The sequence below is a fragment of the Ornithorhynchus anatinus genome, chromosome 16 (genome assembly GCF_004115215.2).
Source record: "Ornithorhynchus anatinus isolate Pmale09 chromosome 16, mOrnAna1.pri.v4, whole genome shotgun sequence".
Taxonomy (NCBI): Eukaryota; Metazoa; Chordata; class Mammalia; order Monotremata; family Ornithorhynchidae; genus Ornithorhynchus; species Ornithorhynchus anatinus.
This window is the reverse complement of record NC_041743.1, coordinates 39,168,559-39,191,866: the sequence shown is the minus strand read 5'-3', so window position 1 is coordinate 39,191,866 and position 23,308 is coordinate 39,168,559. Positions and strand designations below refer to the sequence as shown.

The 23,308-nt window shown below is 59.0% G+C and overlaps 1 protein-coding gene across 5 annotated transcripts; it reads left to right on the top strand.

The window, feature by feature from the left end:
* Positions 1 to 148: 148 nt before the first annotated feature.
* On the top strand, positions 149 to 21,367 carry MAP7D1 (MAP7 domain containing 1). Of its 5 annotated transcripts, none has more exons than XM_039914327.1 (18): positions 149 to 519; positions 8,898 to 9,494; positions 9,852 to 9,920; positions 10,337 to 10,500; positions 11,339 to 11,453; positions 12,568 to 12,678; positions 14,605 to 14,727; positions 14,871 to 15,019; positions 15,751 to 15,884; positions 16,115 to 16,443; positions 17,360 to 17,591; positions 17,726 to 17,906; positions 18,329 to 18,433; positions 18,593 to 18,646; positions 18,811 to 18,871; positions 19,361 to 19,448; positions 19,775 to 19,980; positions 20,620 to 21,367. In XM_039914327.1, the coding sequence occupies exons 1-18, from the start codon at positions 489 to 491 to the stop codon at positions 20,628 to 20,630; spliced, it is 2,760 nt and encodes a 919-aa protein (XP_039770261.1). In that variant the 5' UTR covers positions 149 to 488; the 3' UTR covers positions 20,631 to 21,367. The 5 variants fall into 5 exon arrangements, with proteins under 5 accessions (XP_039770261.1, XP_028936933.1, XP_028936932.1 ...); XM_029081100.1 differs by having other exon boundaries at positions 150 to 519; positions 16,118 to 16,443; positions 18,808 to 18,871; XM_029081099.2 differs by having other exon boundaries at positions 150 to 519; positions 18,808 to 18,871.
* Positions 21,368 to 23,308: the final 1,941 nt, after the last annotated feature.

Genomic DNA, 23,308 nt, shown 5'->3' with positions numbered 1-23,308 from the left:
GAGGGACCGACTCCCCCGGAGGGCCGCACATGGTAGGGACCAGCCGGGAGGCCGGACTGGAGAGCTCCGTCTGTACAATAGGGCTGGGGCCGGGGCCGGACAGGGCAGCTGCCGGGTGTCCGCATCCCCCTCCCCCAACCCCCCCCCCAAGCACCCCCTCCCCCCAACCCCCGGGGGGTCCTGCAGATTGTGGCCTGGCTCCTCTCACCTGCCCCCTCGCCCCCCACCCACCACCAGCCTTCTCGAGGCCCTCCAAGACCCCCGGGGTGGGGAACTTTTCGTAGGCGGATGCGCCCCATCCTCTGAGCGGGCGGGGACTGGAGGAGGAGGAGGAAGACGAAAGAGGAGGAAGAAGAGGAGGAAGGGATGCGTCTAAGGGCCCCGCCGGGAACCGCGGGGGAAGGACCGGACCAAAGCCGCTGCCGCCGCTGCTGAGATTTGAGGGTGTTTTCGGGGCGCGGCTCCCCGGGTCCTGCCACCGAGGAACCATGGAGACGGGGAGAGACGGAGCCCCCCAAGGTAACAGCCCGTGCTCAGGGTTGGGGGGCTGGGGGCTTGGAGGGGGGGATCATCTCCTTGGCGAGGGCGCCGAGAGGCCTTGTTTAGGGGTTCAGGGTCAGGAGGCGTTCCCGGTCCCCCCATCCCCCAGTTTTACCCACCCCCACCCCCTGCGTCTGCAGAGCTGAAGTTTAAAAATACAGGCAGCGACATCCTCTGACAGCTGCCCCCGCCCTTCTCTCCTGCCAGACCGAAGCCATCTCCCCCTGCCAAGCGCGAGCCTGCCTGTCCCCGGGGACACCCCCCCCCCTCCCACCCCGAGACCCCCGAAACCGTCCCCTCCTTTAGGCTCTGCAGCAGGCCCTGCCCCGGTTGGGGCGGGGGGGAGGGCAGGAGGAGGGAGGGGAGGATGGGCCGCTTGTGATGGGCAGCGTGCGGGGGGGATGGGGGAGGGCGACCTGCAGGATGGATGGGGAGATTCTCACCAATCCTCCCCGCCCCTTCCCCGAGATCGCCCCCTCCTCACCTCCCCAGCCTAACCCAGCTGGAGAGTGCACCCTGTCTTGTGAGCCCACCCCCCACCCCCCCATTGCGGCCTGGTTTCCTTCTGCTCTCCCCCTCCCCCCTGCAGCCACCTCTCCCTCTCAATCCTGCACTGTCACATGCCTCACTCCGGCGCTTCCCCTTTGCCGGGGAGATTGAGGCCGGGAGGGACTGAGCCTCTCGGGTCCCCCCTCCCCCCCCCTTCCCCTCCCCCTGGAGAGGTGGTCCCGGGGAGGACCCCCGGAGCCCGGCTTGGGGAAGGGCGGGATTTAACGTTTCCAGGGTGGAGGGGCAGCCAGCTCCCCGAGGTGCGGTTCTGTAGGGATTCTGCATCCCTGTCTCAGCCTCGGACTCTGGGCTCCATCTTTGGAGCCGGGCGACCCGGGGGGGGGCTTCTCCCCACCCCCCACCCCCCAGCTGCCATGAAATGTGCCTGTTGCTGAAGCCTGGGCCTAGGCCCCGGCTGCTGCTGCCAAGTAACTGGGAGAATAAAAGGCCGTGGGGGAGGGGAGGGAAGCCAGGCCAGGGGCGGCCGCTGCCGCTGCATTGTTAGGGGCGAGGGCGGGAGACTGGTGAGGGGCCCCCTAGCCCTCCTCTCGATTCCCCTTCACACCAGCCAGACCCAGGGGGCTGGGCCCAGGCACCTGTGGGGGTTGGGGATGGGACGAGAAATGGCCAGGCCCGGGTTTGGAGGGGAGGGGGACAGCGCTTGAGGGCAGGGGTAATAATTTTCATTTTGACCCTGCTGCCCCCAACCCAGATTTTCTCTCCCAAGTCTTCCCCCGATCGATCCCTCCGGCCTCAGTATCCCCTCTTTGCAGAATGTGGTGAAAAGTCAAGTGTGCCCCTCAATTCTCTGCATTGTGTAGGGTTTGAATCTCCCTTCGCAGGGCGTGAACTGGACCGGTCACCCCGTGGTGCTCCCCATTTGGCCTAATCCCAGAGCTCTGTTCTCATCCATAGCCCAGGTTGGGAGGGTCAGGGAAGGGAATTGGGGGGACTTGGGCCGGGGTGGTCACTTTTCTCTGATATGTGATGGGACCTTCAGGGCTTAGAAGGTCAGGGATGCTTAGGCCTTGTTACCTCTGACTCAGGGAGTGACCCTGAGGCTAGGCCCTGCCCCCCTCCACCACCACCGTACTCCATAGCGTCCCCTTCCGCGTCTCCCCATGTGGGGCCGGTAGGCTAATCCTTGTCCCCTCCCTACCCCTCGGGGAAGCCAGCCCTGAGAGTGAGCCAACGTCTGTAGGCGCTGGGAGATGCCTGGATAACAGGTGGGGTGGTGCTGGCGTGACCACTCCTCCCCAGAACCAGCTGCATCTCAGAGTAGGGAGTGGGAATGACTGGCTTTGGGGCCATCCAACTGAGGGGACCGAGGAGAGTTAGTCTGAGGGGGGAATTGGGGCCTAGAGAAGCCAGGGGCTGGGGGTGGTAGATGAGAAGCAGGCAGAACTCCTGTGGAGAAATCTGTTTATTGTTATAGTCTCCCAAGTCCTTAATACAGTGCTCTGCGCATAATAAGTGCGCAATAAATACAATTGAAATGAATGATTGAATGAAGCCCTTGCTCTGTTGAGGTCAGCGGGAGGAGTGTAGGGGAGAGGGTCTGACCTGCACCAAGACCCTAGCTGATCCCACATCCCGGCCGCCCTGGCCACATGGCCATCAGGCAACAGAGAATTTAGAGACCATTCTGTGTACATGAGGGATGAAGGGAGTCCTGTTGTCTCTATGTCCCCTCTGTCTCTCTCTCTCTTCTCTGGCAGTGTGTTTCTGTGAGTGTCTCTAGCTGAGTCCCTAGGAGTCTGTGCCTGAATTCACAGGGTGAAGGGATGGCAGGTAGACCCAGAGACCGGTCTCCATATGGGGGAGTTTGGAGGTAGAGGTTGGTCAGAGTATCGGGTTGGTTGGGGCTGGATCAATCAATCGATCAGTGAATCGGTAGTATTTATTGAGCACTTACTGTGTGTAGAGCACCGTGCTAAGTGCTTGGGAGGGCACAGTCCAGTGGAGTTGGTAGATGTGATCTCTGTCCTTAAGGAGCTTACAGTCTAGCCTTTGAAATTAGCTTTGGGAGCCTAGGCTGATCTGGGAAAGGGGTCAAATACAGAGATCTGTCACCTGCACTTGGATCCATGAACTTTGGGCATTTTATATTCATCCCACCCTCCAATCCACAGCACTTATTTACATATCTATAAATTATATTTATAAATTGTTCATATATATTAACATCTGTCTCCCCCTCTAAAGTATGAGCTCGCTGTGGGCAGGGAAGGTGTCTGCCAACTCCGTTAGGTTGTACTTCCATTAGGCCATGTTTCTGCAGATTAGTCTGTATATAAAGAGGGACCTGACATAGAGCCATTTCTGTCAACTTAGTACCGTTCTCTGCACACAATAAGAGCTCAGTAAATATCATTGATGAGACCAGTCTGTGTATGGGAGTTGGAGGAGGCCCAGACAGAGACCTGGCTTTCTGCAGGTGGGAGAGGGAAGATAAATGTAGAAGGTGAGGCTCATACTACTAATAATAGTAGTAATAACAATAATAATAATTGTGGTATTTATTAGAGACTTACTATGTGCCACACACTATTCTGCAATACAGGCAAATTGGGTTGGACACAGTCCTTGTCCCACCTGGGGCTCACATTCTCAGTCCCCATTTTACAGATGAGGAACTGAGGCCCAGAGAAGTGAAGTGACTTCGCCAAGGTCATACAGCAGCAGACAAGTGGCAGAGCTGGGATTAGAATCCAGGTCCTTCTGACTCCCAGGCCCGTGCTCTATCCACTAGACCATGCAGTGGGAAAGGGCAGTAGCTCTGTCCCTATCAAGACCAATTGCTGCTGCCCAGGGAGAAAGTCACAAACACAGAGTAGGGGTCATCGAACATAGGACAGGGCTGGGCTTATGTGGACATTTCTCTATGTAGATTAATTAATCAATCAGTCAGTGGGATTTACCCAGTGCTTACTATGTGCCGAGTACTGTATTAATTGATTGGTAGAGAACATCAGAGTAAGTGGATACTATCTGGACCCTCAAGAAGCTTACAATCTAGTGAGAGAGAGGAAGTTGGGGTTTATAGACTAATCTGTAGGCAGGAGGGGTGTGAAGAGAGGCTGGTCTGTATATAAAGGGGAGAGGGGCTGGTTATAGAGATTAGTCTGTATCCTGAAGGAGAAAGATCTGAGCGTAGAGACCTGTGTGTGTGTGTGTTGAAGGGAACTGGACATAGAAACTAATGATAATAATCGTGGTATTTGGTAAGCGCTTACTATGTGCCAGGCACTGTACTAAGCCCTGGGGTAGATACAGGATAATCAGGCCAGACGTAGACCCTGTCCAACGTGGGACTCACATTCTGAGGGGAAGGGAGAACAGGTATTTAATCCCCATTTTACAAATGAAGGAACTGAGGCTCAGCAAAATGAAATGACTTGCCCAAAGTCACATAGCAGACACTTGGTAAAGGTGGGGTTTTTGTTTATTAAACACATACTATGTTCCAGATATTGTACTAAACACTGGGATAGATGCAAGCTAATCATGTTCCACATGGAGCTCATGGTCTTAATCCCCACTTTACAGATGAAGTAATTGAGGCATAGAAAAGCTAAGCAACTTGCCCAAGGACACACAGCAGAACCTGGATTAGAACCCAGCATCTTCTGACTCCCATTCCTGTGCTCTTTCCACTAGGCCATGCTATTTCCGCAGATTAGTTTGTATAAAGAGGGTGCCCAGACATAGAGTCATATTAGTCAAGTGCTTAATATAATGCTTTGCACATAGTAAGCGCTCAATATATACGATTGATTGATGGATATCAGCATAGAGAGCTTAGACCTAACCACTGGTCTCCTGGTTGATATACACAGAGAAGGGCTAGGATGGAAAGACCAGCTTCTGAACAATAAAGGGACGGAGAATAGGGATAGGGTCGGGTTAGAGTTTATCAGGACGTTTATCAAGGGCAGGGGCTGGAAAACTGATTTATACACAGAGGGATTTGACCTTCTAGTAGATTGTAAACTCTGCTAGATTGTAACCTCCTTGATGGCAGGGACAATGTATACTAATTTCTGTTTTTCTCTCCCAAGCGCTTAGTACAGTGCGCGAAACACAGAAGTAGCTCAATAAATATTATCGATCGACTGAGTGGGCGGATTGCGGAGCCTGTTTTATATAGGGACTGGGTGAGCTAGCTGTAAAAATGGGTCTGTATACAGATGGGGACTGGGACTTGGAGACCAATTTATTATCTATAAGGAGGGGAGTGTTAGGGGCATAAGGGTATATAAAGCGGGGAAAAGGAGATTGGTCTGGATATAGAGGGGAGACCGGGGCCTAGAGTCTGATCAATTCTATCTTCAAGTGGAGATGGTGGTCTGACTGTGGGAACGTCTGGTTGTAGAGACTGGTCTGTATGTGTGTGGAGGTCTCTGTGGATCTCTTCTTCCTCTCCAGCTTCTCCCCCCGGGACCCAGCAACCATTTTGTTTATGGTATTTGTTAAGCGCTTACTATGTGCCAGGCACTGTATTCAATTCAGGGGTAGGTACGAGATCGTCCGGATTGGACACAGTCCCGGTCCCCCGTAGGGCTCACAGTCTTAATCCCCATTTTACAGATGAGGTAAGTGAGACACCGAGAAGTTAAGTGACTTGCCCAAAGTCAAACAGCAGACAAGTGGGGGAGCGGGGATTAGAATCCAGGCCCTGTGGCTCCCGGGCCCCCGTGCTCTTCCCACTAGGCCGTGCTGCTTCTCATTTCTCTAATAAGACCTTAATGAGCTTCATGAATATGCAGATAAATGTGCCTGATGGTGTGGGGGTGGGTGGGGAGCGAGAGGCTCCCAGCGTGTCAGTCTGCAGTCCTGAAATGCCCGGGCACCTAGCCAGTCGGCCCCTCTTGCCTGACCCTGTCCCCTGTTCTTCCCCTATCTGTCCCCTCCCCCAGTTCCTGTTAGCCCCTGGGTGACCACAGACTAGCACTTGGGTGGTCAAGAGCTCAAGAGAAGAGTACCCAGTGGTGGTGCGATGTGAGGTGGGGGCAGGGAGGAGGGGTTGTTAAGGAAGGCTTGGGGGGGGGGGGTATTTGTGTGTGTGTGTGCGTGTGTATTTTGGTGGGGGAGGGAGCTGCGGCCACAGGCAGTGTTGACCGTGGGAGCCAGCTGGGCCTCAGAGAGCAGGAGCCTGCCAGGCGGGGCCTGTATAATGTGACTTTGTGTTCCCAGGGTAGCAGCCCTGCCTGGCACCCTGGGCACGGCCCTTGGGAGTTGTCACTAGGACAGCTGCCTGTCCCCCGATCCTTCTCCTAGCTAGCTTGAGGAAAGCCCCCCTCTTTGCCTTCCTCAACTGGGGCTGGTTCCTCCTCTTCCCACCCACCCGCCCCGGGCCCAAGGGGCATCCCTCTAGGGCCTCTTCGCCTCTCCGTCGGTGCCCAGAGGCGGTGCCAACCAGTCACCGGGGATAGGTCAAACCGGCTTGGTGGCGGCCATAGTGGCCACCTGTTCAGGGAGCCCAGCTGGTCCCTCTCGCATCTCCAGTGACATCTCCAGCCTCCCTCCTTGTGGCCCAGGCCCTGTGGGCAGACCCCTGAATCCGCCCCCCAACTTAGCCTGTGGCCATGCCCATGGAGGGCTGTGGAAGGTGGGAGGGGGACCCGGAGAGAGGAAGAGCCCTGGCCAAGGAGCACCTCATTCCCTAGGGGAGGCGGGGGGACTAAGAGGATCAAGGAGCCGGGCTCCGAGAAGGTGGGCGTTGGGGATATTCGGGGGGCTGGGCTAGGCCCGATGGGATGCAGTCATTTCCTCCCGCCTGAAATAACAGGAAGTGGGTGCTGCCGATTGGAGCAGCGAACAATGAGGGGCAGGCTGGGGTGGGGGGCGGGCGGGGCCTATCAGGGAGACAGGGGACCCGGCGGGGATGGACCGTAGGTTCTGGTTGTGACTCCTCCCATTTCCCAAAAGTTGTTGGGGAGCCTGTGTTTTGGGACATTTGTTTTCTGGCCCTCTCTTCTCCAATTCCTGCCTCTGTACCGGCCCAGTTCCTTTGTGATTTCTGTTTACCTAGGACCTTGTGAATTTCTGTGTCTTCCCCTTAGGGTGGGCCAGATCCCTCCCCCTCTCTGCTCTATCCCTCAACCTGGGCCAGGGGAGGTTCTGGCTTTGGGGCTCCCTCTGCTTCCATGGTGATGTAATCAATTGACTTGAGGCCGGTCCTTCCATCTCAGCCAGGCGGCTCCTCCGCCTCTGCCTTGGGCTTGAATCCTAGGGGACAGTCACAGAGCTCGGGCCCACGGTCCCAGCCCGGTACCTACATGATGGACACATTTTGCTCAGCCCACCCAGCCCGTGTTGATACAAAGAGCATACACACACCCCCGATGCTGCCTCAGTGCCCTGGGCATGGTTGGGGCTCTCAGTCTGGTGCACTGCACTCAGTAAGCGCTCAATAAGTACCGATGATCGCTGGGGGACAGACCAGGGACATGCACATGGAGAGCGGGGCTTTGGTAAAGGACCCCCGTCGGCCTCTCTTGCCCTCCTGGGTTCCACCCCAAGGAACTGGTTTGGAGTTGAGTCGGTATGTGCCCGCCTGTGGGAGCAGGGCGGGTGACCGGGCCTGGGTGTGTTCTGCGGGCCTGTGCCGGTGTGCCAGTCTGGGTATCTTTGTCTCCCTGGGTGCCGGCGCCCCGCAGCCGCCTCCTCCCCGTGAGGAACGCCCCTGCGCGGGCAGAGCGGCTTTGGGAAAAGCCGGGAAATTTCCACGGTGCCGAAACCCTGTGGGCCCTGGTGACAGAGATGGGGGCTAATTGGAGAGCGTGGGCAGGATTCTCTGCCCCTGCCCCGGCTTTGACCCGCTGCTCTGAGATAGGCTCCTCCTCCCCCCTTGGGAGCCTGGGGGGTGGTGGGGAGGGCAAGTGGGTGGCGTCACTTCCTGAGGAGGTGCAGCGTGGCTGGCCCAGGCGGGTGCCTCTGTGTGAGGCTGCATTCCCAGCCCTTGAGCTCAGTTCTCTGTGCCCCCCAGCCCACCCAGGCCGGACAGTGCCTCCTCCATCCCCCACCCAGGCCGGGCAGCGTCCCCTTCCACCTCCTGTTCAGGTCAAGCAATGCCCCCCCTTTGCCTGGATTGGGCAGTGCTCATCCCTTGTGTGTCATGTCCCTGGAGATGGCGAGTGAGCCGGAAGAGGGTCAGGATGGGACCCACTGGGGGGTGAGGGTGGAGTTGGAAGAGGGGAGACCTGGATGGGAGGCAAGCTCCCCTCTTCCTCCCACTCCCCAGCCCTGCCCTAGCTCTGCCTCACTTCGCTGCCACCCCCAGTCTGAATCACGCTTCCCCTTTTCCTCCGGCCCGGCCTGGCCCTCTCTGAGCCCCTCCCGGGAGTTGAGTCAAAAGCTCCTCCCTTCTCTTTCCCACCCACCTCCTTCAGCCTCCTCTGGTTCCCTTCTCACCTCCACAAATCAATCAGTCAATCAAGTAATGGTGTTTACTAAGTAGCTATTGAGTGCAGAGCCCTGAAGCAGAGCCCTGTAACTGCGCTTGAGAGAGGGCTACGCAATAAAGTTGGTAGACACAATCCCTCTCCTCAAGGAGTTTACAATCTCAAATCCATACTGCTTCCCCCCTGCTCCCCGGCACCATTTGGTGACTCGGTTTCCCTTAAGGTCTGCGTGAGAGAAGAGGTGGGGTGAGGGAAAGGGGACTGAAGGGCTGAAGTGAGGAGGGGCCGTATGATTGGTGGAAGAGCCTGGCTCTTGCCAACGAGGTGCCCCTACACTTTCCTTACCCACCTCTGGGGCTGGAGCTGTTGGCACTGATGCCCTCATCTGCTCTTGTCTTCCAGAAAATACCCCTGCAGGTCCCCGGCCTCCTCCCCAGAGTGATCCAACGCCAGCCACCCCACTGATCCCGGTCGTCCCACTGACTCCGGCTGTCCCTCTGACTCCGGCCACTCTGCTGACCACGGCCACCCCACCTACAGTGGCCACCCCGCTGACTCCTGCTGCCCCACTGAACCCGGCCACCCCACTGAACTCGGCCACCCCGCTGGCTCCGGCCACCCCGCCGACCCTGGCCGCCTCGCTGACTCAGGCCGGGCCACTGACTCCGGCCGCTCCGCTGCCCCCGGTCACCCTGCTGACCCCAGATGCCACTCCTGAGACATCCCCAGGCAGGGGCAGCCCCCCTTTAGGCTGCCAGCCTCCGTCTGCCTCCCCCGCCGTTCCAGCTGTAGCACCGTCTCTCCCAGAACCGGAGACGCTGACGTCGCAGGCTACGCCCCCGCCGGACTCCTCCATGAGGAGCCCCCCCGACGCAGAGGACAGGGAGCATTTGGGCCCCCCTGTTGGGGGGTCCGCCCAGGAGCTCCAGAGTCCTCCCAGGAGCAGCCAACCTTCCCCCACGACTGCCCCTGCCTCCGCAAGCCCCCGCTCCAAACAAGGTGGGTCCCTCTCTCCCCAGCCTGCCTGGACCCAGGGTTCTGCCAGAGCTTTTTGGGGTGCAGCGGCACAAGCCAAATAGGGGCTCTAGAGGCAGCTGGGGAGGGGCAGGGCTCCCTTCCCTCCAGGCCTAGAGACCTGTTGTTCTGACTGCAGCTTTCCCCTAGAAGCCCCCTTTCCGCCCTCAGAGCTGGGTATGTGGAGGGAGGGAGCTGAAAGGTTGGAGTGGGGAGAGTGGTGGGAAAGCAGGAAGAAAGGGAGGTAGGCGGGGAGGGAAGAGGGTGGGCATGGGGTCTCGGAGGCTTGGTAGCCCTGCTGGATGCTTCGGTTCACCCCCTTTCTTCCTCATTGGCCTCCAGATGTCCGGAAGGCAGGAGAGCGGCACAAGCTAGCGAAGGAGCGCAGGGAGGAGAGAGCCAAGTACCTGGGTAAGAGAGAAGAGGGGCAAACAGCCCACTTGAGGGACTCGTCAGCCAGGCTGCAGGTGGCCCTGGGAGCCCACCTCCCCCCTCCCCATTTACCCGCCTCAGGCCTCTTTGGGCCATTGAGCTAGGGGGTGAAGCCTGATCCCAGCAGCCGGGATGGGCCACCCTGGTGCCAGGTTTGGCATGGATGAACGCCCCACTCGCCCTCCGAGACCTGTGTCCCAGCAGCCCTTGGGCACTTCGGTCCCCTCGCTCAAGCCCTGCCCATACCTTCTGGGCAGTTCCTCTGGGACCAGGGAGCTGCTGGGCTCCCAGCCCTCGGCCCGGCACTCGACCCAACACCAGAGGCCCCCCGGCCCCTTCCCAGGCCTGCGGAGGGACTCCCCCGACCCTCCCCCGGTTCTCCCCACCCCTTGCAGCGGCCAAGAAGGCGGTATGGCTGGAGAAGGAGGAGAAGGCCGCAGTTCTGCGGGAGAAGCAGCTGCAGGAGCGGCGGCGGAGGCTGGAAGAGCAGCGGCTGAAGGCCGAGAAACGGAGGTTGGCCCTGGAGGAGAGGCAGCGGCAGAAGCTGGAGAAAAACAAGGTGAGGGAGGTGGTGGGGAGGCCTGACTGAGGGGAGATCTGGAGGAGGGGAGGCCTGGACAAGGGGGAGCAGCAGGGAGACCAGGGAATTCAGAGGGAGAGAAGAGAGCGAATCTCTGGGGAGACAGTGAAACCTGGTGGAAAGAGCGTGTGGCTGGGAGGCAGGAGACCTGGGTTCTGGCCCTGGGCAGAGCTGCCCTTGGACTGCTGTGGCACCATGGAAGAGTCACCCGACTCCCTTGTGCCTCAGTTGCCTCCTTTGTAAAATGAGGATAACCTATCTGTTTTCCTCTTTCTTAGATTGGGTGGGCCAGGGATCATATCTGATTTTCTTGTATCTACCTGGGTGCTGAGCACAGGGCTTGGTACAGACTAAGCGCTACTCAGTCAATAGCTAACTAATGGATTTTGGGGGTTAGGATGAGATGAGAGAGACGGGGTGGCATGGGGGTGGTGGGCATGGATTGGGAAGTGAGGGTAGAGGGGGTGGGGGTTTCTGGCAATGTCATCTACGTATCCATTTTTCCTTTCTCTTCTTCGACCTGTAAATTATTTTGGGTCTGTTTCTCCCGCTAGACTGTAAGCTCCTTGAGGGCAGGGATCGTGTCTGCTAACACTATCGTGCTCTCTCAAGCGCTCAGTTCAGTGCTCCGCACACAGTAGGTGCTCAGTAGAAACTACGGATTGATTGACTGAATGGTGTGGGGAGGGTGTAGCGGAGGGGTGGGGGAGCCAGGGTGGTCCTGGATGTGACCGGTTTTGGGGGAGAGGGGAGGAGGGCCTGGACGCTAATCCCTGCCTGGTCTTGACCCCTGCCGGACCTTCTCTCGTCCCCACAGGAGCGCTACGAAGCGGCCATCCAGCGGTCCGTGAAGAAGACGTGGGCCGAGATCCGGCAGCAGCGCTGGTCGTGGGCCGGGGCCCTGCACCCCAACTCCCCGGCCCACAAGAGCAGTGAGTGGGGTCTTGGGGAGAGCCGGGGTGGCCCGGGGCCTGCGCCGAACTCCGCCTCCGCCACAGTCGTCCTTGCGTCACCAGCGGGGGGTGGGGGTAGAGGGGCCGGAGTCGTCGGGGGAGTGGGCAGGGGACTCAACATGGTGTCTGATCGGTGGGTAGTCTGGAACCCTGGCATCGGGGAAACACGTGTGCCGGGGGTCAACGTGGGGGTGTGGCTCTGTGAGGGGACGTCCTGTCGCATGTCGGGGGGTCCGGAAAGGAGCCAGCTGAGCAGCCCGGGCCGGGGACGGAGTTGGGGGGGCTGGTGAGGGCCAGGCAGTGCGGCCTAGTGCATAGAGCATGGGCCTGGGAGTTAGAGGATCTGGGTTCTAATGCCGGCTCCGCCGCTCATCTGCTGTGTGACCTTGGGCAAGTCACTTCACTCTCCTGGGCTTCAGATTCCTCAACAGCAGCATGGTGATTCACATCTGTTCTCCCTCCTACTTAGACTGTGAGCCCCATGTGGACCAGGGACTGTATCCAACCTAATTAATTCGTCTCTACCCCAGCACTTAGAACAGTGTTTAACAAATAGTAAGCGCTTAACAAATGCCATAAAAAAGGCACGAGGCAGGGCAAGGAAGGGGAGAGGGGCAGAGTCGTCCACCTCTCCAGGGACAGGGGCTCCCGGCGTGGGGCAGGGACCGGGCAGGGCTGGGAGGGGTAGCTGGCCGAGGGACAGAATCGGAGAGGGTCAGGGTCTCGGTGCCAGCCTGGCCTCTGTCTGCTCTCTGCCGGGCGTGACCTTGGATGTGGCCTTGGACAGGGGTGGACAGTGTCCGCTGGGGCTAACCCAGACAAGGCTGCCTCCGCCACCCTGTCCCATCCCCCTCCCAGGATGTTGGCGGGTGTGGGGGGTGACTTGGGGTGGGGGGAACCTCTCTTCCCATCCCGCTCCCAGCAGGAGCCTGCCCGACACTCCTTCCCTTCCTGTCCATCCCTCCCCCTTCCTTCCTTCTCCATCCTGCCTGCCGAGCACCCTGCATGGAAGGCCTGAGCCGGTCCCCTCGATCCCTCCCCTACCCCGGCTCTCCCCGGCCCTAACCCCCTGTGTGTGTGTCTTTCCCCCCAGGTGGGAGCAGGTGCTCGGTGTCAGCAGTAAACCTGCCCAAACACGTGGACTCTATAATCAACAAGCGTCTCTCCAAGTCCTCCGCCACTCTCTGGAACTCCCCCTGTAGAAGTAAGACCACCCTTCCAGAGTCTCCCCAGAGACCCTTGCCCTCGCCTGCCGGGCCTAGGAGTCTGGGAGGAGTTCCAACCCCTACTTTCCCTGCCCCCTCCCAGCCAGGCGGGAGGTGACACCTGTGTCCCTCCCCCTTGGTCGTCCCCACCCCAACTTCCCTCCCACCCCGCACCTCCCCGGCCCAATTCTGGCCTGGTGGGCTCCCCAGAGCCCCTGGGGGACACGGGCCAAGGGGCCTTGTTCCTCGCTGGCTGGGTCGTGCCAAGCAGAGAGCAGTTGGGCTTAGGTGGAGCCTTGAGAGCCAGACCTGGCTACCGGGGGGCACGACCAGCACTCACCGTGGGATCCAGGGCGGCCGTTTCCCTGGCTGGATCCTGCCTCCCTCGGCCAGCCGGTGGTGTTGGGGGGCGGGGGGCTGGCTGGGGCTGCTCTGGGGGACCCGGCTTCCTTGGGCCCCCAAGGCTGAGAGTGTCTCTTAACAGAGTAAGAGGGGGCCCTCAGGGCCCAGACTACTAAGGTCTAGACAAGCTGGGAGGGGATGTGGGGCTAGGCAGCCTGGCAGTGCTCACTCTAACTGCATCTTTGTGCGTCTGGGGTACCTTGGGCTGGGGAAGCGTCGAGGAATTGAGGTCTGGATAGGAGTGCTATGCTAACGAAGCAGACTTGCCAAGCAGAGGAAGGCTACCTGGATATTCTGCGTACTTGGAGCCAGGGACCTGGGGAGGCCAGCTGGTATGACCAGTGCAAGGATTCCAGGTTCCCCTCCCTTTGGCTCCGGCCCCCAGGACCCCTGGTCCTCTGACCTGCACCCCTGGGTTGCCCTCCCCTCCCCCGGCCAGGAGCCGCATCTGAGAGACAGTAATGAGGGTGTGAGGATCCAGGATCGGCCGGTCCCTCCCTCCCTGCAACCCTCGCCCCGTCCCATAACCATCGCCTCGTGCCTCCCCTCCGAGCGAAGGAGGGACTATTTATAAGCTCCTCCGGCCTCTGTTTGGTTGCTCAGTTGCTTAGCGACCCAATCAGGCACGGCCTGGCCCGACCCGACTGTTGGGGTAAAAATAACGGAGCAGCTGATGGGCCTGACACGTGGTAGGGGGGGAGGGGGGTACACGGAGGGGCAGGGAGGGAGGCTGGCCGGACAGCTGGGCCGAGGGCCGGGCCTGGCTGCAGAAGTTGCCACGCCTAGGGGTGCGGGCTGGTCCGGGAGGGTGAAGAGGGCGAGGGTCTCCTGCGTGGGCCGGGGGAAAGGAAGGGGAGCAGAGTCTCTCACAAAGCCCCTCGCACCATCCCCACCCGTCCCTCCATCCCGGTGGCAGCCGTGAGGGGTGGAGAAGGTGGTCGTGGTCCTTTCCTTTACCCACTGCAGTCTCTCAGGTTCCCGGACGGGTGTGATGGGAACAGGGAGGGGCCTGGGGCTTCCAGAGCTCCGACCCTGGGCTGGGGGGTGGCCGGGGGTGAGCGGTCAGGGATGTTTGGGGCTGGGTTGTGGCAGAGGATAGAGGTTCATGGGAGCAGTGACCGAGGCAGCTGCTTGAATCACAGGTGGGCTGGTGGGAGCGGGGCGGGGGGAGCGTGTGCATGCGTGTGCCCCCGCTGGGACTTTTGTGTGCTCCTGAGGGCTCAGGCCTGCCTGTGTGTGACTGTGGGGTGTCTGTCCACGTGGCCATGGCCATGCAGTGTTGGAGGTGGCCCTGCCTTCAGGCTGGGGTGAGTGGAAGGAGCAGAAGTTGAAAGTTGACTATTTTTGCTCCTTCCTCGCCACCCCCCACCAACCCTAACCTCCCTACTCCTACCCTATTCCTCTCCCCTAATCCTATCCCTCCTGCTTCCCTCCACCCCACATCCCTTAACCCTAACCTTCCTGCTGCTTCCCCCTCCCCTAACCTTCCCTTCCTGCTCCCCCGACCCTCCTGGCCACCCCAGAGAGGAGCCTGCAGCTGAGCCCCTGGGAGAGCAGCATCGTGGATCGGCTCATGACGCCCACATTGTCCTTCCTGGCCCGCAGCCGCAGTGCCGTCACCCTGCCCGGCAACGGCAAGGACCAGGGTAAGTGGGGCCTGGGCCTGGGCCAGGGGGAGGGCTCTTCGGGCATTCTGGGTTCTCCCCTGGGGAGAGGGGTGGGTATGTCCCTCCCTGCACCGGAGCGCCCGGCTATCCTGACTCCTGCCATGTCCTCTCACCCCCTGCAGTGGTCCCCGTATGTCCGCGCTCTGCCTCCGCCAGCCCCCTGACCCCGTGTAGTGCACCCCGGGCCCTGCATCGCTGTGCCGCTGACCGAAGGAAGCCCGTGGCCGGCAGCCCCGAGATCACGCCACGCCGGCGGCCCGAGGCCTCCCCGGTAAGTCTGGCTCTGAGTATCCCATCAGCATCCATGGAATTGATTGCGGTGGTGAGTCGAGTGCATGGGGAGTACACAGAAGTAAAAGATGTGTGATCCATGCCCTCAGGAAGCTAAAGGTGGAGACAGGCGGGCCTAAATTAGTGAATATTTGATCATCAGATTTGTTAAGTGCTTACTATATGCCAAGCCCTGGGGTAGATATGAGACAGTCAAACGCGGTCCCTGTCCCATATGGGGCTCGCAGTCTAAGGGGGAGAGAGAAGAGGGATTTAATCCCCATTTTACAGATGAGGCAGCTGAGGCTCAGAGGAGTCAAGTGACGTGCCCAAGCTGACACAGCAGGCAAGTGGTGGAGCTGGGATTAGAACCCAGGTCTCCTGGCTCCCAGTCCCGCGCTCTTTCCACTAGCCCACGCTGCTTCTCAATTTAGAGTGAGAAATAAGGAATCAATAAAAGTTGCACGTGAATAATCCACAAGTAAATCGACATAAATATATGCGGACAGAAGGGCTGGCTTGACTGGGAAGGCGGGGTAATCAGAAAAGGCTCCCCGGAGGAGTTGGTTTTTAAGGAGGGTTTTGAAGCAGGAAGGAATGATGTTTGGCAAGACTTGTAGGGGAGAGAGTCCTCGGCCAGGTGGGGCAGAGGGGACCGCATGGAGAGGTCGGCTGGGCTGATTTGGGCTGGGTCTGGCCCTCACACTCTCTCATCACTCCACTTGGGAGCAGAAGAAGAAGGAGAAGAAGGACAAGGAGCGGGAGAACGAGAAGGAGAAAAACGCATTGGCCCGGGAACGCAGCCTGAAGAAGCGCCAATCCCTGCCTGCCCCACGTAGCCGGCTCCTGCCTGCCGCCAACCTGAGGTGGGCCTCTGGCACTGAGGGGACACTGCTGGTGGGGGCTCTTTACTGCCCTGGGCCAGGGGCACCCTGCTGCCGACGGAGGGTGCCCTGGCTGGGGAGTGGGACAGGAGCAGAAAGGGAGGGCTAGAGATAGAGAGTACTTGTGGGGCTGGAAGGGGCCATGGGGTGGGCTCAGGGTCAGGCCCCAGGAGTTTCTGGGATTTATAACCTTTTCCTCTCTCCACCCCCAGCAGCCCAAAGTCCAAGACGCGCCCGTCTTCACCCTCCACGCCTCGCCACCGCCCAGCCTCCCCCTGCCCCACCTCCAGCCCCGGTCTGCCCCCCAAGCCCCCTTCCCCCCGTGGCCCCACGGCTTCCCCCAAAGTGCGTGCCCGGAGGAAGGAGGAGGGACGGGAGGGGCCCGGCCGGGCCAGCGGCAGGGAGGAGAAGAAGGACAGAGACCGGGAAAAAGACAAAAACAAGGAGAGGGAGCCGGGCTTTTCCCCTGCAGCTCCACCCGAGCCCACCAAGGAACAGCGGGGGCCTGAGCCCCTGAGGACCACCACGGAACCCCCGCAAGGTGGGTCGGGCTGAGTCGGGACAGGCCCAGGGGAGCGGTTTGGTCTGGAGCGTGAGGTGGGGGACCACGGGAGCGGGGTCAGGAGGAAGAGGAGGAGGGAGATGGAGAGGGGAGAGGGACAGAGGAAGGAGAGGGTGCGCTTAACCTCAAATGCCATGCCATTAGCACCCTCACCGGCCACACAGCAGCAACTCTGTTGCCAGCCCAACACAGAGCAGCTCTCAGCCTCGGCTCCGGGCTTGGCAGTGGCCCAGCCACGGGGGCAGACGAACCACCCTAGGCCTAGGGAGGATGGCCGGAGCCAGGCCAAGGAGCTGCAGTCAGCCAATCGGGGCAGAGGGTTGGCGTCGTCATGTTGGCTTCTCTTCCAGCCCCTTTCCTGTTTCCCATTCATTTATTCATTCATTCATTCAGTCGTATTTTTTGAGCATTTACTGTGTGCATAGCACTGTTCTAAGCACTTGGAAAGTACAATTCGGCAACAGTTAGAGACAATCCCTACCCAACAACGGGCTAACAGTCTAGAAGGGGGAGAGACAACAAAACAAAACAAGTAGACAGGCATCGTGATGCATTCATTCATTCATTTAATTGTATTTGTTGAGCGCTTATTATGCGCAGAGCACTGTACTAAGCACTTGGGAGAGTAAGATATAACAATAAACAGACACACTCCCTGCCCACAATAAGTTTACAGTCCAGAGGGACTCTAGAGGGTTCTGAGCCAGGCCTACTTGCTCTGGTTACTTGCTTCGTCCTACGAGCCATGAATGGAGCTCCTTGAAGCCGATTCCACGCCTGCCCGGGGGAAGCGCCCCGAGTCAGGGGGCAGAATCAGGAAAACAGATGCCAGAGGCCTCGGGTGAGGGCTGGGGGGTGCCGTCCTGACCCCCGGCTCCCATGTTTCTCTCTCCAGGCGGGGCTATTATGGCCTCGTCCCCGGCCCCCACTCCCTCCCCGGCCTCAGTTCCTTCTCCCTCCCCCTCGCCCTCCCCATCTCCTTCTCCCTCCCCGTCGCCTGGCAAGCCCATGGCCGGCACCACGGACCCAGAGGAGGCCGCCCGGCTGCTGGCCGAGAAACGGCGCCAGGCACGGGAACAGCGGGAGCGTGAGGAGCAGGAGCGGCGAGAACAGGAAGAGCGAGAGAAGTGAGTGCGGACGGGCACGCAGCTGTTGGGGAAGAGGAGCTATGGCCACAGACACTCCCTCCCTGCCCCCACCCTGAAACGGGAGTGAGGTGAGCAGGGGACTGAAGGGCCCGGCCATCTCCCTCTTTTCCCAGGCGCCTGAGGGAGGAGCGGGCCGCACGGGAGGCAGAGGCCCGGGCGGAGCGGGAGGCAGCTGCGAGGCGGCGGGAGGAGGAGCGGCGGCGGCGGGAAGAGGAGCGGAGGCAACTGGAAGAGCAGGAGGCCCAAGAGAAGGCCCGGGTGGAGCAGGAGGAGCTGGAGCGGCTGCAGAAACAGGTGTGAGGAGCCGGGCCGGGCAGGGCGGAGAGGAGGGGGGAGCCGGCCAAGCGGGGAGGGAAGGTGGGAGGGTGGACTGGTGGAGGGGCCGGACCAGGGTTCAGGCTCTCAGTGGCTCTCGGTGGCCCCACCTCAGATGCCATCATCCCCAGGGCTTCTTTCTGGGGATCCTGTTGACCCCAAACTCCCCTTGCCCTGCCCTCTCCCACCCCACTCATCCTTCCTCCACCACTGGGGTGTAGAGGGGGCCTCTTCCTCTCCCTTGTCAAGGCCTGGGGCTGATTAGAGTGTAAGCTTAGTGCCGTGCTCTGCACACAATGTGTCAAAATCCCACTGAATGATTGATTCATTGATACATCTGTGGGGTCCCGAGTGGCTTCAGCTGCGGGAGACCCAACGACCGTGGGGTGGGGACTTTGCAGAAGGAAGAAGCCGAGGCCCGGGCCCGGGAGGAGGCAGAACGGCAGAAACTGGAGAGGGAGAAACATTTCCAGAGAGAGGAAAAGGAGCGGCAGGAGAGGAAGAAGGTGAAGGCGGGAGACCAGGTTGGGGGGCCCCGAGGAGGAGACTGGGTGAAGGGAAGGGGATGCCGTCCGGGGAGGCAGGGCTTGGGGGGACGGGGGAATGAGGAAGACTGGATCGGGTGTGAACTCTTCCCTCCTCCACGCCCCTTGACTTTCTCATAGCGGCTGGAAGAGATCATGAAGAGGACTCGCAAATCAGATGCCGCTGACGCCAAGGTCAGGACACGGTTACCTCCTTACCCTTGGCTTCAGGGTTGGGGAGGCTGGGCCCCACCAAAGTCAGGTCTGAGACTCGCACAGGGCAGGGGGTGGGGAGTCTGGAAGAGGGAGCCGTGCCACCCCACCACTTTGTGTAACCCTCCTCTCTCCAACCCTAGAAGAAAGAGGACCAGAAGATCCCCAACGGAAAGGAGGCCAAAGCTGAGACAGACACCAATCCAGGTACATCCCCGATCCCTGGGCAGCAAGCCGCTTCCCCAAACTCTATGCCCCTTTCCTCTACTATCCCATGCACTGACCCCCCCTTCCCTCTCCCTCTGCCTTCCCCTCTCAAACTTCCTTCACCTTCGTTCACCTCTTCTCTCAGTATATGAAGCACTGGGGAAGATACAAAATAATCAGATCAGATCCAGCCCTTGTTTCACACGAGGCTCACGGTCTGAGAGAAGAAGAACAGAGATTTTATCTCCATTTTGTAGACTGGGAAATAGAGGAGATAAAGAAGTATAGTGACTTAACCAAGGTCACCCAGCAGTCAAGCCACTGTGTGAGGACTAGAACCCAGGTCTCTAGACTCCTCATCCTGTGCTCTTTTCCTCTAGGCCTGGCTTCCCCCTCCCCCTTCTAAGTCCCTCCTCTTCTCCTCTCCTTCCCCATCCTTCTTTCTCCCCATGCCAAACCCTCACCCCCTCCATGGTGTCTGATCCACAGAGGCCGGGAAGGTGGCCGAGTCCCCAGTCAAGGTTCCGGAGAAAGAGATGATACCAGAGGAGCCTTCTTCTGAAAACCTGCAGTGGAGGTGGGACCCCCACCCTTCCCTAGGGATGGGGGTGGGGAGAGGCGTCGAGGGGTAGAGGTTCGTGGAGAAGGCTAGGAGAGGTTGGAAGGCGGACACTGGGGTAGTGGTGGAGAGAGAGAGAGTGTGTGTATGTTGTGTGTGTGTGTGGCTAGAGGGGGGAATCATGTTTTTCAGTAGCCCCGTTCTTAGGTAGAGTGAGAGGGAAGAGGGTTAGGGGCTGGGAAAGTGGGTTCAGGCAGCGGGCACTTAGAGAAGTCATAGAGAGGAAGAGAGGACAGAGGTTGGAGACTGAGGTTGAGTGCTCTGTCTCCCCCCCTTCCCTGCAGTGGCCCTAACAAGGAAGTGGGACAGCTGGTGAATGGCCTGCAGCCCCCTCACCTCCACCAGGAGAATGGCTTCTCGCCCAAAGGTACCGCCCTGGGCCGAGAGGCCGGAGACAAGGGCATGAGTCGCCCCCCAGAGCCTCTGCTGCCCTTCACCGAGGCCGAGCCCTTCCTCAAGCAGCCCGTGGTGCAGCCTCCCCAGGTCACAGGTACCGGAGAATCTCCTCTACCCCCCTCCCCAGCCCCCGACCCCTGAGTCACAGGTTCCCCCGCAACCCATCCCCGATCCTTTCCAAGCCCCAGGTACCAAATCCTCCAGGGTCTCTGCATATACCCTGATCACGCCCCCATACACCCCAAGGTCACAGGTACTGGAGACCCTCCCCCTCCCTGAGCCTCTTCCCCTCCTCCTCAATCCCCAAGGCTCAGGAACCAGCTTCTGAGTTCACCCATCACCCCAGGTTCCAGACCCTCTAAGGTCTCCCCAAGTCCCCTGACTGCCCACCCAAGATCCCAGGGAGATAGATTTTCTCCATGTATCTCTCTCCCAGCCCCTGCTCATCAATCTTCATCACCCCTTCTGACTCTGTCCCCTCCCCATTAGCCCCTGCCTCTGGCCAATTAGAGGGGTCAAATTTATCCTTACATCCTACTCAAGTTCTTCTGTCACTCAGGTCAAGGACTGTATAGACAAAAGGCCCCCACCCTTCCCAAATCCACCCTTGACCAAGGTAGATGAGGCCAGGGATCTTGGCTTCAGTGGGTGGGCCTCTCTTTCCGACCTTCCCCCATCCAGCCCCTTGCTGATTCTCACCTCCTCTCCTCTTCCCGTCTTCTCTCTCCCCCAGGAGTGCTCTAGGAAGAGTCTCCCTCGGCCTTCTGGAGTGCTGCGCTTCTCACTCAAGCTTGGGGTGGGAGGGGGTACGTGGTAGGGGAGGGCTGGGCTCCTGCTGGGTCCGTCCCTCACCCGGGCCCCAACAAGTGCCAACCTCAGGAGGAGGAAGAGGAGGAGGAGGAAGAGGAGGCAACAGAAACCACCCAGCGGCCTGGGCAGGGGGCGTCAGGAGCCGGGTGATGGGGCGATGGGCAGGCAGCCTGGATGCCGGGATCCTTTCTGTTGTTTTTAATCTGCACCTTATATGACTGACCACCTCCTCAGCCTCTGCCCGAGAGAGAGCCCTTCCCTCCCCCCAGTCCCCCCCACCCCGGGGGTCTCCACTGTAGTTATTTAACTTTTGCTCTTTGAAGCGACTGCTGGGTACAATGTATGTGAATAATGTAAATAGCAGCCCGTCCTAGTCTACCTGACCAAGGACCCTTGCCCTTCCCAAACCCAACCCGTCCCCTTTCTCTTGGCCCCACATCCGGGAAGTCAGAAGCAGGATGTCAGAGTGGGGCTGTTTCTACCTAATTTAACTTTACCCGAGAGGTCCCCCCACCCCCAATTCTTGCTCCAGTTGGGGAGGGGGAGCTAGGACCCACTTCTCCCTGCACCCAGGCCCCATCCTGTTGCCCACCTGCCCGCCCATCCCTGCGGGGGCCAGTGTTACTGCATCTGAACAAACTTCTCCAGAAATAAAGCGAGAATCAGCCGTAGCCACTTCTCCTTTCTAAGGAGTTAGAAGCGTTGCGGGGAGGGGGAGGTTAGGTGGGATTCCTATGTGGGTTGGGGAGGGATAGGATCTAGCAGATCCTAGACAGGGGCCATGCGGGCGTCTTATGGTGGCTGGATCCCGTGTTGAAGCTGAGGAACCTGGGATTCCTGGATTCTAGCCCAAGCCCAGGTTACATCCCAGAGAATGGAGTGTTTTGTGCTGAAGGTAAGAACTTGGGACACCCTCTATGTTCTCTCCTCCTCCAGCTGCTCCCTAGCAGGGTTGGGTCTGGAGGCCCAGAGGATGAGGCCAGGCAGACTAATACGAGAGGAGGAGGAGGAGGAGATTTATTAAGCACCTACTTGGTGTGGTACACTGGACTTGGGAAGAACGGAATAACAGGTGACCTATTCCTTGCCCCCAAAGAGTTTACAAGGGAGACAAAAATATTTACAATTCGGTAAATAAATACCCCTGTCCCCTTTGTCCCACTTTCTTCTCCATCTCCCCCTCCCACCCAGGAACAGAATCCAGTTCTAGGATGTGTGTGTGTATTTTTACTGTTTCATCTCCTTATGTATCCATTGTTATTTGGAGACCAGAGTCTGTGTTTGTGTGTGTGAGTGAGAGTGTGTGTGGGTGCACGTGTGTGTTTTGCAGGATCAGGGCTTGTGGTTTGGGGCACTATAAATGCTAAACCCTAGGTCCTTAAAGATAAACAGTTTATCTCCAGCAAGACCCCTTCTCCTGTGCTCCCTCCTCTGACCCAGTCCCCCCATCAGTTCCTGGAATGAGAGGACCCCCAGGCTCAGAACATATGGGTCTGTCCCCCTGCACCTCACCATATCCGGCTGTCGTGTTGCTCTCTATACCTTAATAGGTTCATAACTATAATTACTACTATCACCTCTACACTGTAAACTCGTTGTGGGCAACCCTGTACTCTCCCAAACGCGTAGCACGATGCGGTGCAGCCCATCAGGGCTCAGTAAATAGCACGGATTGATCACGGGGTCATCGGCCGACGGGTTGTGTTTCCGCTCCGTCCCGGCAGGTGGCAGTGTGGGGCGCCTGCGCTCCCCGCCCCGCCCCCATCCGCGCGCCTCGGGATGGAGCGAGACGCGCGGGCGGGCCTGACCACGTGACTGGAGGCGCGGAGGCTTATGGGATTGGGAGGGAAAGGGGCGGAGGAGGCCGAGGCCTCAATGGGGCATTCATTCATTCATCCATTCATTTGTATTTATTGAGCATTTACTATTCATTCATTCAATCATAGTTATTGAGCACTTACTATGTGCAGGGCACTGTACTAATAGCTTGGTAATTCGGCAACAGAGACAATCCCTGCCCAGTTTTGGGCTCACAGTCTAAATACTATGTGCAGAGCACTGTACTAAACGCTTAGAATGTACAATTTGGCAACAGAGACAATCCCTGCCCAGTGACGGGCTCACAGTCTAAATACCATGTGCGGAGAACTGTACTAAACGCTTAGAATGTACAATTTGGCAACAGAGACAATCCCTGCCCAGTGACGGGCTCACAGTCTAAATACCATGTGCGGAGCACTGTACTAAACGCTTAGAATGTACAATTTGGCAACAGAGAGAGACAATCCCTGCCCAGTGACGGGCTCACAGACTAAATACTATGTGTGGAGCACTGTACTAAACGCTTGGAATGTACAATTTGGCAACAGATAGAGACAATCCCTGCTCACAGTCTAAATACTATGTGCAGAGCACTGTACTAAGCGCTTGGAATGTACAATTTGGAGGGTGCGTGACTGGGTTAGGGTCCCCAGGGGATTCCCGCACGCTGAGGCACGGCCAGCTGGAAGTCAGGCAGCCTCCAGCGTGAGGTGGTGTGACCTCAAAGACCTCTCCTCTCACGACCCCCTATAAGGCTTTGGCCCGGTCTCCTCAGATGTCGAAGTCCTCCT